At 59.2% G+C, this 16,259-nt stretch overlaps 6 protein-coding genes across 6 annotated transcripts; 3 read left to right on the top strand and 3 right to left on the bottom strand.

Annotated features, from left to right (window-relative positions):
* Positions 1–287: 287 nt before the first annotated feature.
* EsH8_III_000265 (DsbA family oxidoreductase) lies at positions 288–1,035 on the bottom strand (the record flags this gene model as incomplete). The annotated part of the gene is made up of 2 exons (XM_083261990.1): positions 288–926; positions 991–1,035. 2 exons carry the CDS (start codon positions 1,033–1,035, stop codon positions 288–290), a joined length of 684 nt encoding a protein of 227 aa, XP_083122477.1.
* A 920-nt stretch (positions 1,036–1,955) lies between these two features.
* Positions 1,956–3,739, top strand: EsH8_III_000264 (cytochrome P450; the record flags this gene model as incomplete). The annotated part of the gene is made up of 6 exons (XM_083261989.1): positions 1,956–2,142; positions 2,199–2,395; positions 2,446–2,804; positions 2,873–2,998; positions 3,051–3,555; positions 3,620–3,739. The coding sequence occupies 6 exons, from the start codon at positions 1,956–1,958 to the stop codon at positions 3,737–3,739; spliced, it is 1,494 nt and encodes a 497-aa protein (XP_083122476.1).
* A 789-nt stretch (positions 3,740–4,528) lies between these two features.
* On the bottom strand, positions 4,529–5,017 carry EsH8_III_000263 (uncharacterized protein; the record flags this gene model as incomplete). The annotated part of the gene is made up of 1 exon (XM_083261988.1): positions 4,529–5,017. The coding sequence occupies one exon, from the start codon at positions 5,015–5,017 to the stop codon at positions 4,529–4,531; it is 489 nt and encodes a 162-aa protein (XP_083122475.1).
* A 1,593-nt stretch (positions 5,018–6,610) lies between these two features.
* EsH8_III_000262 (cytochrome P450) lies at positions 6,611–8,421 on the top strand (the record flags this gene model as incomplete). Its single annotated transcript, XM_083261987.1, has 3 exons — positions 6,611–6,798; positions 6,902–7,360; positions 7,452–8,421. The coding sequence occupies 3 exons, from the start codon at positions 6,611–6,613 to the stop codon at positions 8,419–8,421; spliced, it is 1,617 nt and encodes a 538-aa protein (XP_083122474.1).
* Positions 8,422–9,771: 1,350 nt separating this feature from the next.
* On the top strand, positions 9,772–11,496 carry EsH8_III_000261 (aminopeptidase I zinc metalloprotease-domain-containing protein; the record flags this gene model as incomplete). Its single annotated transcript, XM_083261986.1, has 1 exon — positions 9,772–11,496. One exon carries the CDS (start codon positions 9,772–9,774, stop codon positions 11,494–11,496), a length of 1,725 nt encoding a protein of 574 aa, XP_083122473.1.
* A 435-nt stretch (positions 11,497–11,931) lies between these two features.
* On the bottom strand, positions 11,932–15,334 carry EsH8_III_000260 (SPX and EXS domain-containing protein; the record flags this gene model as incomplete). Its single annotated transcript, XM_083261985.1, has 5 exons — positions 11,932–12,722; positions 12,784–13,078; positions 13,141–13,230; positions 13,290–15,193; positions 15,295–15,334. The coding sequence occupies 5 exons, from the start codon at positions 15,332–15,334 to the stop codon at positions 11,932–11,934; spliced, it is 3,120 nt and encodes a 1,039-aa protein (XP_083122472.1).
* Positions 15,335–16,259: the final 925 nt, after the last annotated feature.

Here is a 16,259-nt window from a genome sequence, read left to right as displayed (position 1 = left end):
CATTGGATGCGACCCCGTCATCCTGGAGACAACAGGCGGGGAATAAGGACTCCCTAAAAACAACAACGGCATTCTCATTCAGCTGTCAAGTCACCCAGAATCATAGCCTTTTTTCATTCTACTCCTATTAAGTCGTCTATTCTCATGGCAAAATGACTCTTTACTTTTTGGCGTTGGCGGTTTCCTTGCTTGCTACCTCACTTGCCCTTATCTGAACCGGATTTCGTTCCCCAGTTTTCATTTTATAACGTGTCACTAATCGAGTCTGAGCGAGCTTTTACCCCAGTTTACGGTCCTGCCGCCTCGGCTTCCTTTACCTGAACGAACGCTTCGTAAAAGTCCGACGGATCCTGTGCACCACCAAGTCGGTGAATCTTCTGAACAATGAACGTCGGCACTCCGGAACCTGCAGCAAGCTCGCGGGTGTTTCGCTCTTCCTCGTCCAGCTCCTCGGCGCCCTCGTCAGAGTCAAGCAGATGATTAACCTCGGCAGCGTCGAGCCCAACGCCTGTTGCGATATCGCGCAGCACATCCTTTTCCGAAATGTCCTTCTCGAGCTCGTGGTAAGCCTGGAATAGCTGTTCGATCAAGGCGTCCTGGATCTCGGGGCTCTTTGCGCGGCTGAGGCGCACAAGGCGATGCGCATCGCGCGTATTGGGCCCGATTTTACCTCCCCACTTGAAGCTGATACCGACAGCGCGACCGGTTCGCTCCATGCGCTGCGTCAGTGCAGCTCGTCGCTCCGGAGTCATGTCGCTCAGTTTGGTCTCGGCCAGCTCTGCTTTGTCTACGCTATGGGAAGAGGGGTTGTAGTTCAAGAAATATGGCCTCCATAGAATGGAGATGATATCGGCCTTTCCGCCTGGGTAAGTCTTTCGGTAGAGGGAGAGGGCCCTATCCAAGTTGCGCTTGCCAATATAGCACCACTTATGAAGACTTGGTTTCAATACTCATGTTGTAGGATTCACTTTCGAAAGGGGGACATCTTACCGCGCAGACAAAGTCAAAGGCGACTTCAATTTCGATGACGGTCATGATTGATCTTCAAGGTTGTGTTATTTGGCGGGTGGTTGAAGTGTTGCCCAATTTCTCTCTTGCTTATGGACGTATAATGATATAGACGGAGTTTATAAGTAGCTTCTTTTGTGTTCTTTTGTCTAAGGCCGGCCAAGCTTTTGGTTTGAGGCCACGTAGGTTGGTGTTGCTGCGCCATGTGTATGTCCGATGCAGTGTGTCAGTCAGTGATGCATCGGCGTGCTGATAGGCGACTAAGCAGAAGAGGTATATCCGAACTAATACTAATGGGAGGGAAAAGAGGAATGTGATTACTGACAACTGACAGCACCTAGCTGAATACGCATTTCTCTAACCGAGCTCGCATTTACCTTGTACTTAAAAGCCAGGTTTAGGCCACCCCTGCAGGGGGAAAATGCTGTCCAGAGGGGTGTATAGAGTTGGTGGACTTGCCCAATATATGTTTGACAACTATGATTGGTTTAGTTCCCCCCGCTGCACTTTTTATTTACTCGAGGAAAAAATCCAATATTAACAAGCGATGACAAAGGGGACAGGCAGCTTCAAAAATATCAGGTGGGTGGTCGGGATAAGTCTCTGAAGCGGCAGTTTCATTTGTTATCGGCCACGCAAAATCTGGCCGGGCTCACGGGGAGGTCTCGTGGCCCCCGAAAGTCTCATTTTAGTCAGCCATGGTGCACCAAGTTCTGGTGTCATTTGAGCAGGGTAGAGGAGAATGTGACACCCACTATCTACACTAGACACCCAAGTAGTATCGAAGGTGGCATTAAGCTCCGTATGGCAGGCACATGGCGCTAGCCCCGACAGCTGGGACTTTAACTTCAGCCGTCCTCCCCCTAGCATTTCTTCTTCACACCTCCATCGCGCCCCGTCCCCCCGTCGATTCACACCATCTTCACTCCAGCTTTTGGGCCGTCGAAATGGCTTTTCTCGTCGTTATCGCCATCTCCATCGTTGCCGGCCTCCTGGCTCGAGAGTTCTACTCATGGTATCGCCTTTCTCACGTCCCGGGCCCCTTCTGGCATGGCATTACGGGCTTTTCGATGGCCCGTGCGGCTCTAAATGGCTCCGTCCACGAGTACTACATGGAACTGCATGAGAAATACGGTGAGAACAGTCCAGCTGTTCTGTTGCTGGAGAGGGAAAAGCTGATGGGCGGGAAGGTCCCCTGGTCCGTATTGGGCCGAATACTGTCATGTTCAGCGACGGCGACACCCTGAAGCAGATCGCCGGTGTGCGCAGCCAGTACACAAAGGGCGAGTGGTACACCGTCGGGAGGACGACGCCGGGCGAGGACCACCTGTTCTCGATGCGCGACGAAGAGAAGCGCAAGTATCTGAAGAGCAAGATGGGCCCCGGGGTAAGTGCGTCGCAACCGTGGAATGCGCCTTGTGCTCAATTTCGATATAGTACTCTGGCCTAGAGAATGGCGGCTTCGAAGCCGGGGTTGACAGGAACGTTGCCGCTTTTGTCGACCTGATCGACAGGAAGTACATCTCGACGGCCAAAGATTTCAGACCGATGGACATGGCCAGCAAATCGACCTATTTCGCTCTGGATGTCATCAGCGAGCTGGGTTTCGGGACTCCCTACGGCTTTCTCAAGGAAGATCGAGATTTGTACCAGTATGTGAGTACGAAGGACGCCTTCTTTCCTGTCATGATTACGATGGGCAACGTTCCTTGGTTGGCGACTCTCATGCATAGCTGGCCGTTGAATCTGGGCTTGCCAAAGTCAGGAGACTCAGCCGGGTTCGGCGCACTTATGGGGTAGGTTTTGTCCGAGGTCGTTACTACACCAGTCCATGCAACGAGGTAACTGACATGAACGCAACAAGATTCGCCAAAACCTTTGTTGATGGGAGATTGGCACCGGGCACGAAGCCCGGGCGAGACATGATCCAGTCTTTTATCAATGCTGGCTTGTCACGCGACGAGTTGACGCAAGAGGTTTATGTGGAAACGTAAGTGGCCCCGGCCCCAGGTTGCTGTTGCGCAAAATCTGATATGTTGTAGGATTGCCGGATCCGATACTACCGCCACCGCGATCCGGATGATTTTGCTGTCCCTTCTCTCCAATCCGCCAGCCTTCGCTGCACTTCGCGCAGAGATAGACACCGGCATCTCCAAGAGGATGATCAGCTCACCCATCAAAGACGCAGAGGCCAGGTTTCTGCCCTATCTCCAGGCCGTTATCCGGGAAGGACTTCGACTGTACCCACCTTCCACGGGCATCGTGAGCAAAGAAGTGCCGAGCGGCGAGGACGTTATCCACGGCTATCGGTTACCTGGCGGGACGCAGCTGGGAGAAAACGTGTGCAGCATAGGCCGGTGCAAAGACGTCTTCGGCCCCGACGCGCATCTTTTTAGGCCAGAGAGGTGGATCGAGGCGTCGGCAGCCGGTGACGAAGATAGGTACAAAGCCATGCTGGCAACGACGGACCTGGTGTTTGGCTACGGCAAGTTCTACTGCATGGGGAGAAACATTGCACTGATGGAGCTGAACAAGATTTTCGTCGAGGTAAGAATGGGTGGGGGATGTTCTGTTTTCCGAGAAAAATGCTGACGTGCCATCGCGCCCATAGCTATTGCGCAGATATGAATTCGCTATTGCGAAGCCCGAGAAACCGTTGAAGCTTTGGAGTGCTGGGTTCTGGATAACGCATGATTTCTGGTTGAGAGTTACGAAGAGAAATACCAGATGAGGATGTTTGGTTTGAAGTCCAGTTGCAATACCCATCTTATTAGCCCTAATATTCAAGTATTTGTCTCCTTCATCGCTCAGTATCATTGTGCCCTGAATCCGTCCCAGCTTGTCCCATGGGCGGACCTCGCGATAATGGCTTTTCTTCGATCGTCTTATTCAACTCTGCTTGCAGGCACGTCCCATTTTCATGCAGCTAAGGTTGTTTAACAGGCCAGTTTGCGGTGCATCCATTTTTACTAGGAATTCAATACATTCTTTTCACGTGCTATATAAAAGTTTGGCCGGGCATAGTCCGCAGCACTCTGGACCCGAAATCGACTTATCGGATTAACAGACACTATTGTGGATCAACCAGAAAGCTCGATATTCGGCAATGATAACTCTATATAAGCTATAGGTATTATGGAGAAACCTTCCTTGGTTTGAGTCAGCTACGTCACCAATACATATTATGACAAAAGCGTGTCTGGTCGGCTTTCATGACCATGTCTGTTCATCTAGACAAGCAGATGCATGGTATGGACTATGCCCTCGAAGAATCTTGAATAATACGACCTAACGATGTATTTATACATATCTTTTGTAAACGTGTCTCGATTTATCAGTCTTTGCTTGAAAGATTTGGGTATGACGCCTTGCAATGTACTAAACCAGTGATGACGGTGGCTGCCTCCAAGATGCAAAAAAGAAACCACAGAAAAGTCCCAAGCCGTTATGTTATTCCCGCCAATACAAACCGAAAAAGAAATCGGAAAAAAGAGGGCAAAAAAAACACCAAAGATGAGTTTCACTCGCTAGCTTTCCCTTCTTTCGCAGCCTCCTGTTTCCCCTCCTCGCTCGCCTCTTCTTTGTCCCCTTTATCCATCTTGTACCACGGCCCGTGTATCGCACCAGTGCCGGCGCCGACCAGGAGCCCCAGTCCCGTCGTAGGTATGGCCGTGACGCCGCCAACGATGCCCCCCACCAACGTCCCGACGCCGGCACCTAGGCCGGTGCCTATGCCGGCACCAATTCCCGCGCCGCCGATGCCGCCCTGCCAGACGCCGCTCTGCAACCGCTGCGAGTCCCTAGCCAGGGACTTGGACTTCTTCTCATGCTGGGACGCTTCAGCGAGGATCTTTTGCTTCTCCTCGGGGTCCTCGATCCCCTCGGCCCGTTGGCGAGCCTTCTCGGCCGCCTCGGCCTCCTCCTGTGCTTGTTGGAGCTTGGCGGTCGCTTGTGCGATGACCTTCTCCTTGCTGCTCTGTTTCTTCTCCTCGGGCGGCGGAGAAGACATGGGGGTCGGGGGTCGTATGCAAAAAAGGAGGGATGGGGGATGGGAGTGGTACGATCGGACCGCAAGAGAAAAAGAGTGTCGGAATTTGTTTAAATTTTTATTTTTTTACTGTTTTTTCTGATTCGGGTATCAAATTCGGAGGAATTCCAAGGCAGGTTGGCAAGGTTTGGTAATATTCGATATCAGAAAGGATGGTGGCGGATTGCCGGCACCGCCCGTTTAGTCTTTATTCCTCGCCCGCGTTTGCCTGTGGCGGGTTCGCGCTCTGCACTGCGGGGATGATTTGCCGCCGAGTGACGTCTGCTGCGTGTTATGCACCAAAACGGTGTCAAATGACATCACCGGCCCAGCTCCCCGGGGAGCTCACTGATTTGCGAGCGGCGAAACATCCGATGCCTCCCTGTCTGGTCCATGCAGACTTTCGTCCAATCCTTTGTCGTGCCGTGCGCGACCTGGTCTGTAGTCAAACGACGACGAAGTCTAACTGCTTATTAGGTTTTCCGGAGGGGCAGTCATTATGCGACTTGACAGCGACGTGCAATAAAGACGAAACGAACACCGCGGACTACTTGGCGAAAGTCTATCCGGGGCAGTTCGTTGGGGCTAGCACGAGGTGTGGCCTATCTTAAGCAATGCCTTGTACGGCATAAAAATCATGGTGAAGTCAAGAGAGCATCAGAGGCACCACGGGAATGAGACTCGTCGCAAGGCCCTTGCTTGTCACGCTCGAGTATGCGCAGCTGTGAGATAGGTGCAGAGTTCATCTGCACTAATTCAGAGGTCCAGCATTCTCACACAAGGCTCAAAAAAGCCTCGGGACTGAGTCCCAGTCCTCAACCGTGACTTCTGGGGGGTGTTAGCCTCAGAACGGCTTCGTCCGCTTACCGGAGCCCAGCATGGCTGGGGCGGGCCGACTCGAGCCCCAGAACAGCGGGTCCTGACGACCCCGTGGACCCGGCTCGCGGGCCCTGCCGCTGCCGCTGGAGCGTCTCGGCGGATCTAGCTACAGGGACCATCTTTGCTTGCACTGCGGCTCGAGTTCCCGGGGTTTCCGGGCACGGCTAGAACATGCCGCAAACCTGAAATACTCAGTAGAGTGAATGTGGTGGAATGCTTACTATATAGTAAGGGAACGTCGCAGCGTAAGGCTTGACCCGACAAACTCTAGCTGCGCCGGACCATCTCCGGTAGTAATTCCTTCAGGATCGGGCCCAGAACTAAGAGTGGCCAATCACAACAACCCAATTACTGACTTGAAGCTCCCAGCTGAGGAATGTGGCACCCCTGGCAAATTGGACAGCCCAGCCAAGTGGGTAAGCAGATGCAGCATTCGTCTAGTAGCGGGCTGCACAACCAACAACCGGCGTCGCTCCTCGCGGGGGACAGGGGCTGGCGAACAAGGGCCAATACGATTACGACAAGACGCTTACGACAAGACGATTACGACAAGACACTTCCCTGAAGGATTCCCGACGTGTTGGCCGTCTCTGACATCCGTATATCTCGACGGGAATCCCGTTGCGGCAGCCGCCTGTGCTCGCCTTGTTGTAAATTCACTTTTTCTGCCCATCCCCCCCCTGATCCTGCACCGAGATGGAGCTCTCGGCCTTGGCTGGCACCATCTTCGCCGTCGTCGTCGTCGGCTGCTACCTCCTCGAGACCTTCTTCTTCCTGTGCAAAGACGCACGGGAGCCCGCGTACGTCCGGCCCCGCGTGCCGCTGATCGGCCACCTCCTCGGCCTCAACAAGCACGGCGCCGGAACCTATTTTATGAAAATCGGGTACGGCTTTTATTTCTACATCTCCTTTTCTGTTCCGTCTCCGACCCTCCCCTCCACCCCCTCGTTCTACTTATCGTAATATCGACTGAGTGATCCAAATCAGGGCGAGCGCAAAGGCCACAATCTTCTCGGCGCCCATCTTCTCCTTCAAGTTCTACGTCATCTCGGAGCGGAGGTTCATCTCGTCCATCCAGCGCAATGCAAAGACAATCTCCTTCTCGCCGTTCGCCGCAAAGGCCGCGCACAGCCTCAGCGGCGCCGACGTCAAGACCGCCGCCCTGCAGGACCACCTCGGGGGTGGGCCCGAGGCCAAGGAGTTCGACCGGGCCCAGCGCACGCCCCTGGCCGCCGGGCCCGACCTGGACGCCATGAGCCTCGTGGCGACCAGGGTGAAGCTCGAGTCCGTCGACAAGCTGGTCGCCGATGCCGGCGCGGCGCCCGGCTCCGCCGCCGAGATTGACCTGTTTGCGTGGGTGAAGCACGCCGTCGGGCTGTCGTCGACGGAAGGCATGTTTGGGCCGATGAACCCCTTCAGGGACCCTGCCCACGAGGCCGACTTTTGGTATGTCATGCTTTTTGCCTTCTCCTTCTTTTGCGCGGACATCTCGGGCGTCGTCAACACCCCAAAGATGGTTACTAATTCGGATGGACAGGACGTTTGCCGATAATGCCCATCTCATCCTCCCCGGAGGCATCATGGCCCGCCTCTTCGCCGGCGACGCGATGAAGGCACGCGAGCGCAACGGCCAGCGGTACGAAGAGTACGTGCGCCGCGGCGGCCTCGAGACGGCGTCGGCGGTGCTGAAAGGCCGCTCCCGCGTCATGGCGGAGAACGGCGTCTCGCAGCGCGACATCGCGCGCATCAACGTCGGCTTCGACATCGCCATGCTCGCCAACTACGTGCCGACGTCCTGGTGGGCCGTCTTCGAGATCTTCTCGCGCCCGTGGCTCGTCGACGAGATCCGCGCCGAGGTCCGCAAGGCCGTGCAGGCGCGGGAGGAGGGCGGCGGGTTCGCGCTGGACCTGTCCGTCGTCAGGGCCGAGTGCCCGCTCCTCCTCTCCTCGATCCAGGAGGCGCAGCGGCTGCACACGGTGCACGCGCACATCCGCGAGGTGCTCGCCGACACGACCATCACGGCGGACGGCGCCCCGACGCTGCTGAAGAAGGGCAACTACGTCCAGATGAACAGCATCCCGATCCTGCGCAGCGAGGAGACGTGGGGCGCGGACGCGGCGACGTTCGACGCGCACCGCTTCGTCAAGATGAAGCGCAAGGCCGAGGCGCCGGGCGTGGCGACGCCGGGCGACCTGCCGCCGCACGCGTACCCCGTCTGGGGCGTCGCGCCGCACGTGTGCCCCGCGCGGTGGTTCGCCACGGGCGGGACGATGGCGCTCGTCGCGCTGATGGCGCTGAGGCTCGACGTCGAGGCGGCGCCAGGGTTCAAAGGGGAGGGCCCCGCGGGCAGGGAGTGGAGGATGCCCCGGGTCGAGGGCCTGTTCGTGGCGCTGCTCTCGCCCGCCGAGCCGGTGCCGGTCGTGGTGCGGCGGCGGAAGGAGTTTGAGGGCGAGTGGGATGTCGTGACGGGGACGCCGGGGACCAGGCTGCAGCTGTCGGTTGGTTGATGTATTATCTATGAGATGGTCTAATCAATCTACATTTGTGTTCGCCATATGGCCCAGCCACGATACGGGGAATGTTACTGTCAGGCTCCTAAAGGAACAAGGTCATTGGAATCATAATTGGGACCGCCTGGGGACCAGCTACGCCCGCGGGCCGATTTACAGCGGCACAGAAAGCCTGTGAAGACAGCAAAGAGTTGCCTCGGGCTGTATGCAGGGTTTAAGAACCTGCAATTGGGCATGTGCTGGAGGGGTGATGAGACGAAGACATTCATGCGCTGCTTTGGAGATGAGGCAGATGGGCATTAAGGGGAGATGGGTCGTGAAAGGTCGCGAATGGTACATTTACATGGCATCTCATTTGTAGACTGCAATTGCAGATAGAAACCCCATTCTCATGAAGAGTGAGGCGGCGCTGTTGAAGCCAAGTTTTGGCATGAGTGAGCCTGAACAATAGCAGCATGACAGGTAATACTAGAGACGGGTGTTTCCTCCTGCCTTTGACGGCAAGTTTCAGTTACGATGAGAATTGGACAAGTTATGTCGCATGCATGGCCGAATTAGTCAACTCAACCACCAGCGGTGTGGATTGTGTGGCATATCAGACGGAGAGATGTTGAGTGTTCACAGGGGGCATCATGCTCAATAAATACTGCGACTGAATGAGAAGCAACCAAGATATGAAGAGGGATGCTGGATAGAGTTGGGAGCTGGTAGTTGTGTGGTTGACTGAACACATAATCGCCGTGTGTGTGAGCTAAATGCCTCCATCGTGAACAGAACGTGAGATGGGAGTGGACGAGAGACAGGCGTGGTGTTCCTCGGCCTCCATCGGCGCCCCGTACGGCACATTGACCTTCTGCATGTGGCCAAGCGACCCCCCTCCAGCCCCATAGCAACCGACTCAGCGCAGGGCGATAAGATAAGCAACCCAAGCGACCGGGGCGCCGTATCGGCGTTGACTCATTGGCGTCCGCTGGGGCTTGGAGCTGGCGTCCGGCGGGTCGCATTGCCGCCCGCTCGGCTCCAGCTGCGTGCTGTGCTGTACTTTGCTGTGCTGTTCCTGCGCCAGCGCCTGTGCCTGGTGCCTGATTACATAGCAAGCTCCAGCTGTCGTCGACCTCCCCGTCCTCGGCATCAACATTCCATCCTTCTCCATAACATCCTCGCTCCTCCGCACTCCACACACAGAGAGCGCTCCAGACATTGCGCAATCTCCCCTGCCTCTTCTCTAATCCATTGCGCCAGTGCATTGGGCCGATAACCAGCTCCCCTCCTAAGTCATCCAGCCACCGTTGCCCAACACTCGCACACACACACACGACACATCTCGTCCTGCACGACTCGCCCGCCATGACCAAACACACCCCCGAATCCCTCCGCTCCCGCGTCTCCTCGCTCTCCCTCCGCCTCCAAGCAATGGACAACGCCGCCGAAGCTCTCTCGCGCTCCCAGTCCCCCGCGCCCTCCATGTCCGCCTCCGTCTCCGCCCCGGCGTCGACCGCCCCGGCCTCGAAGCCCTTCCTCCTCGCCGACATGAACGGCCGCCCGGCCTCCAAGAACCACGTCTGCGAGTCGTGCTGGAACTCGCTGCGCTACAGCGAGGTCAGGCAGACCACCCGCGTGCCGACCCCGGCCGCCTGCAGGCTGTGCGCCGTCGCCGCCGGCAAGCCCGAGGCCTACACCCAGCCCTTCGTCGACTTCCTCTCCGAGAACCCTACAATCTTCCACGCCGTCGCCTACTTCAAGGAGAAGCTCGCCGCCGCCGGCTTCACCGAGCTGCCCTCGCGCGAGAGCTGGGCCTCCAAGCTCCAGCCCGGCGGCAAGTACTGGACCACCCGCAACGGCTCCGGCCTCATCGCCTTCACCGTCGGCGAGGCCTACAAGCCCGGCAACGGTGTCGCCATGATCGCCGGCCACATCGACGCCCTCACCGCCAAGCTCAAGCCCGTCAGCACCAAGCCCACCCGCGCCGGCTATCTCCAGCTCGGCGTCGCCCCCTACGCCGGCGCCCTCAACCAGACCTGGTGGGACCGCGACCTGTCCGTTGGCGGCCGCGTCGTCGTCCGCGACGAGTCCTCCCACAAGACCACCACCAAGCTCGTCCGCCTCGACTGGCCCATCGCCCGCATCCCCACCCTCGCCCCCCACTTCGGCGTCGGCATGATGGGCCAGAACAACCCCGAGACCCAGGCCGTGCCCATCATCGGCCTCGACAGCTCCGACCCCGAGTCCGCCTCCGCCACCCCCGTCGAGCTCCTCGGCCCCAAGGGCTCCTTCGTCAACACCCAGCCCCCTAAGCTCGTCAAGCTCATCTCCAAGGAGCTCGGCCTCGCCTCGCCGACCCAGATCCTCAACTGGGAGCTCGAGCTGTACGACTCCCAGCCCGCCCAGACCGGCGGCCTCGACCGCGAGTTCATCTTCGGCGGCCGCATCGACGACAAGCTCTGCTCCTGGGCCGCCTTCACCGGCCTGCTCGCCGCCGAGGCCGACCCGGCCGACGGCATCATCAAGCTCGTCGCCCTCTTCGACGACGAGGAGATCGGCTCGCTGCTCCGCCAGGGCGCCCGCAGCAACTTCCTGCCGCTCGTCATCGAGCGCGCCGCCGAGTCCCTCAGCGCCGCCGCCGACGTCGCCTTCGGCACCGACGTGCTCGCCCGCACCTTTGCCAACTCGTTCCTCGTCTCCGCCGACGTCACCCACGCCGGCAACCCAAACTTCCTCGGCTACTACCTCGAGGACCACGTGCCGCGCCTCAACGTCGGCGTCGCCGTCTGCGGCGACAGCAACGGCCACATGACCACCGACGCCGTCTCCACCGCCATCCTGCAGCGCGTCGGCGAGCTCGCCGGCGCCCCGACCCAGACCTTCCAGATCCGCAACGACACCCGCAGCGGCGGCACCGTCGGCCCCGCCCTCAGCAGCGCCATGGGCGTCCGCGCCGCCGACGCCGGCCTGCCCCAGCTCAGCATGCACTCCATCCGCGCCACCACCGGCGCCCTCGACCCCGGCCTGGGCGTCAAGTTCTTCAAGGGCTTCCTGGACCACTGGGAGCAGGTCGACGGCGAGTGGCAGTGAGATGCCACCGAGATGCCACTCGCGGGGGGGGACTACCTGTGTCGTTACTGGCTGAGAAGGCATATTGGCGTCAATACAGCGGGGAGCATTCAAGGCACATAGAAAGAGGGGGGTAGGGGGCCTGGGGAAACCGGGCGACGGGTTCAAGCGCGGCGTACAGAGTCGATGGGAGCGAGCGGGGGGGTGGTATGAATTACGATTGCTTGTAGAACCATGTAACTAGCACTGGCACAATGAGACGCATCATTTTGGATACAACAAGTCGGGTCCCTTTCCTTTTTTACCATTTTTGTTTCTGACACCGAAGAAATGGACGCTACTGTCACTGCACATGCCAACGATTCCATGGAATACCGTTCGATTTATTATTTCTCATTAGTTCGTAGAGGGAAGACGACCAAACATGGACGTCCCCCGTGATTACCCAATTACGTTTTACTTGCGGCCCGGCCTGCCGCCGTCCTCGCGCACGAGGCTCTGCGCCTGGCGGATCTCCAGCGAGTCCTCGTCCTCGCCGGCCGACAGCACGTCGTCGTCGTCGTCGTCGGCGCCGTCGTCCTCGGACCCGGTCGCGTCGTCGTCGTCGCTCGCCATGCCGCCCGCCTCCTCCAGCTGCTCCGTCTCGACGTCGGCCGGCTTCCGCCGCTTCTCAAAGTCCTGCCTGTGCGCCTCGGCGATGATCTTGGAGAAGCTGCGCAGGGGCGGCGCGGCGCCGCTCGTGCGCCGCTGCCGCAGCGTGCCCTCCTCCGCGCGCCGGTCGGACGGCCTGGCCGTCGTGGAGCCGGACGTGGCGCCGGCGGCGGCGGCAGCGGAGGCCCCCGGTTCCGCGGCGCCCTCCGTCTCGACGATGTCGTCGCCGTCCTTGCCGCCGTCGGCGAGCCGCGGCGAGCGCGGGTCGACGAGCGGCTCGATGCGGTAGGGCAGGGGCACGTCGCGCGAGGCCTTGTACTGGGCGACGTTGGCGCAGTGCTCGTTCTCGACGCGGAAGAGGGTCCACATGCCGCGGCGCGAGACCTCGGCGAGGGCGACGAGGAAGGAGACGATGGTGGAGTGCTGGGTGTCGTGGGTGAAGATGGCGTAGAAAATCCATGCGAAGCGGAGGATGGGGTCGGCGACCATGACGAAGTAGTAGGGCCAGCGCTTCTTGAGGCCGGTGATGTCGCGGAGGAGCCAGTGGCGGCTGTGCGGCTGGAGGAGGGAGAAGTCCATGAAGAGGTCCCAGATGGCTGGTCGGGGTCAGTGTTCTGTAGTGAGACAGGGGCGGCGGGGATGCAATGTGCGGCTTACATGTGTAGATGGCGTTGATGGTGGAAAATGTAATGAACATGGCCAGGTTGCCGTGCGTGTTGTTGATGCGGTACATGGAGAGCGACATGGCGGCGAGTATGGACATGGTATATTTGCCGCCGTTGACCAGATGCGGGAAGATGTTCCTGGTGTCGCGGTAGCGGCGCAGGCACTGCAGGAAGCGCCAGATGGGCGGCAGCGCGCCCAGGAACCCGAGCAGGCGGGAGTGAGTCGAGTTGCACTGGGCCGGGTTCTCCCAGGCGTTGGCGTATATGCAGAAGAACAGCTCGATATTCTGGGCGGGGTCAGCTTTGTGGAAAGGTGGGCGGAAGAGGAATGCCGGTGGTCGAAACTTACACACATGGCGTACGTCAGGGAGCAGTAGATGTCGCCGAGGAAGAAGTCTCGGAACTCGACCGGGTACAGACCGGCGAGCAAGAGACGCCACTGCGCGATGTTGTCAGACTTTCGCGACTGTCGGAGGGACCGTTGCGGGTGAAACTTACGTGAGCGTACGCGAACCACCTGCGGCTCCTCGCTTTGAATACGGGCGCGGGCAGGAAGATGATGAGCGCCGAGAGGCCGATCAGGACCACTGGGTAGTACTCGTAGACCTCGTCGGTGCCGTACTCGCTGAAGTTGAGCCAGATGAAGATGCCGAATATGAAGGTGAAGAAGCTCGGGAACTCGGCCAGCTGGCGCCAGTCGAGGTTGCTGCGGGTGTCGAACTCGAAGATGAAGGGGTAGTTGATCTTGTTCCGGGTCCAGACGGCGCAGTTGATGCAGAACATGCAGAAGAGCAGCAGCATGAAGAAATAGCCGCCGTAGATCTGCAGAAGGTAGCTCGTGCGCTTGCGCACCTCTTCGTCGTCGTCGAAGAGCAGCTGGGCGCCGAAGACGGTGCCCTGGATGGCGAAGACCAGGCCCGTGCCGAGCAGGATGCCGCAGCGGAAGGCGCTGCCGGACTCGTCGCCGGGCCTGCGGCTGAGGCTCCGCAGCTTGCCGGCGGCGATCTTGTGGTTCCCGCGCTCGAAATAGCGGGCGTAGAGGTCCTCGACGGCCTTGATGTGGCCGTCGACGGCGTCGCTGTTGACGAACCAGGCCTTGTTGACCTTTTCGTTCATGTAGCGGTACTGCGGGCGGGCGTTGACGGCCTTGTCGTACTTCTTGTTGAGCTTGCGGAAGGCGGTGCGGTTGAGGAGGGCGTAGGACTTGAGCAGCTCGAGGCCGCGGTAGAACTCCTGCAAGGCGAGCTTCAGCTTGCGCTTGGCGGTGCGGTAGGGCACCTCGTGCTCGTCAGGGCGGCGGATGTAGTCGCGCGTCGCGTCGCCGCCGCCGCCTCCACCCGGGCGCATGACGGGCGTCTGGGCCATCTTGGACAAGGCCTGGGAGTTGGGCCCCGGGCGGAAGATCTTTGACCTGACGGGGTCCATCCAGCCCAGGGGGCCCTTCTTGGGGTCGTCGTTGCCGGCACCGCCCGCGTTCAGGTAGTCGATCTCGGCCTGCCGCTTCTGGGCGTGCAGCTCCTGGGTGCGGCGGTTCCTCATCTCGTGCAGCTGTTCCTTGAGCACGGCGAGACGCTCCCCGGCCTGGTCCTCCTTCATCTTGTAGAACGTCTCGACCTTGTCCAGCTCCGAGTCGAGGAACTCCCAAAACTCCTTCTCCTTTTGCCGGACCACGTCCAAGGCCAGCCCCTGGAGGCCGTATTCCGGGTTCGACCCGGCCCGGTTCAGGGGCGAGGCGTTCGAGAACAGGCGTCGGAGTCCCCCCCGCGGGGACGCATTGTATCCCGGTCCGATGGTCGCCGGGTGAGGTAGCCGCAGCGAGGAGGGCGTGCGTTCTTGCTCTGGTGCGGGTGATACGGCAGGGCGATGCGCATCCGCAATCATTGACGCGCTTCTCTGGAGGGCCTGCCGGGCTGTCGATGGCTCCTGCATGGCGGGGGTTGCCGGGCTCGGGTCGCTCGCCAGCGACGGCACGCGAATGGCCGGGTCGGGCAGTTCGAAGGTGGTCTTCCGTCCCAATGGGGCACCGGCACCTCCATCGTGGTGAGGCGGCGTGTGGACGAAGCTCCCGTACTGCAGGTCGCTCGAGCCGTTCCCATTGTGCGGGCTATGGGCCGGGGCGGGGATCGCTCGTGCAGGCGTCGCGGACTTTCGGCGTGACGAGCCGACCGGGGCCGGGCTCTCGCGCAGCGATGTGCGCTCGTCGGGGTTCACGGCCCTCGAGTTCGAATGGGCATGCTTATGGGTGTTGAAGGGCGAGGGGACGTGGAAGAAGCCCGACGCCGCGCGGTTCTCGGTTTTGCTGGCGTTCCCCAGAGGGCTGCCGTTGGCGCGGTTGATGGCTCGCGAGACGGCCTTGACGTACTTCTTGCCGGCCTTGTAATTGAGGTACTTGATGCGCCATTCTGCGTGGAGAGAGCGGCGGGGGGTCAGCAAAAGAAACAAGGACGAGGCTTGGGGCGGGCGAGGCGCAGGCAAGACTTCAATGTCTCGAGGGGCGTCGAACCTGGTACGAGATCCTGCTCGAGCTCCTTTGCGAACTTCATGACGTAGTGGCGCACTCCGCGCAGAAGCGGCCTGCGAGAACAGCGGTTTCCGAGAGGGCGGCCGATTTAAACGCCATGAAAAAGAAAAAGAAAAACCTTAAGGCGATGTCGAGGCCCTCAGGGTGCAGCAGAGCAGCGGTCGGGCAGGGTCGTGGTCCGGCGAGAGGTGCTTGAGTTGCGGATCGGAAGACGACGCCCGTGCTCATTGACCGGATCGAGTGTGTCTTGGCTTTTTTTGCGCGTGGAATTTTGTTGTGAATATTTTTTTTGTTATTTTCTTTTCTTATTTTCTCCCCCCCTCCCAAAGAGTTGCGCTTGGACGACCGGTTCGCTGCGGCCCCTGGCCAAGCTTCTTCTCTTCCCCCCACGGACCATTTGCCCCGCCTTTGTCTTTCCTCTGTGTAGGTACGTACTAATTAGGTGCTCTGTCTGTCCTACGCATCCGTACACTTCTCTGGCTCTGCTCTGTATTTTTCTCCCATTTTCTCTTATCGTTATCAGTCCGGCATCGGTCATCTCCCAGGGCGGGCAACGCTGCAGCACGGCTTCCTTCGCCTCTTCTGCTGCCGGCAACCGGTGCACGAAGGCGCCGTAACCCGGGCGATATCTCGCCTTTTAAGCAGTGAAAAAGTCAATTAGACTACCCGTTGAGCCGCTCGAGTCAGCCCGGACTTCACTCCGATCGATGCCGCATTCTGCATTCTGGGGCGGCATCTGCGGATTTCACGATTCAAGATCCCATCTCATCGGCCCCGCTGTCCCCTGCACTGCAACCAAGATACGAATATCCTCTTGATTAATTACATCTAGCGCTTCTCCGGTACAGATGAACAATATCCTTGTCTCTACGTGCTGGTTGTCCGATCTCAAGCCACCGGCGGAACTGTCCGCCCCGGTCGGGAACGCCTTGGCCCGGCACGGCCTG

Source organism: Colletotrichum jinshuiense, chromosome 3 (assembly GCF_051148585.1).
Source record: "Colletotrichum jinshuiense chromosome 3, complete sequence".
Taxonomy (NCBI): domain Eukaryota; kingdom Fungi; phylum Ascomycota; class Sordariomycetes; order Glomerellales; family Glomerellaceae; genus Colletotrichum; species Colletotrichum jinshuiense.
This window is presented reverse-complemented; position numbering and strand designations above follow the sequence as displayed.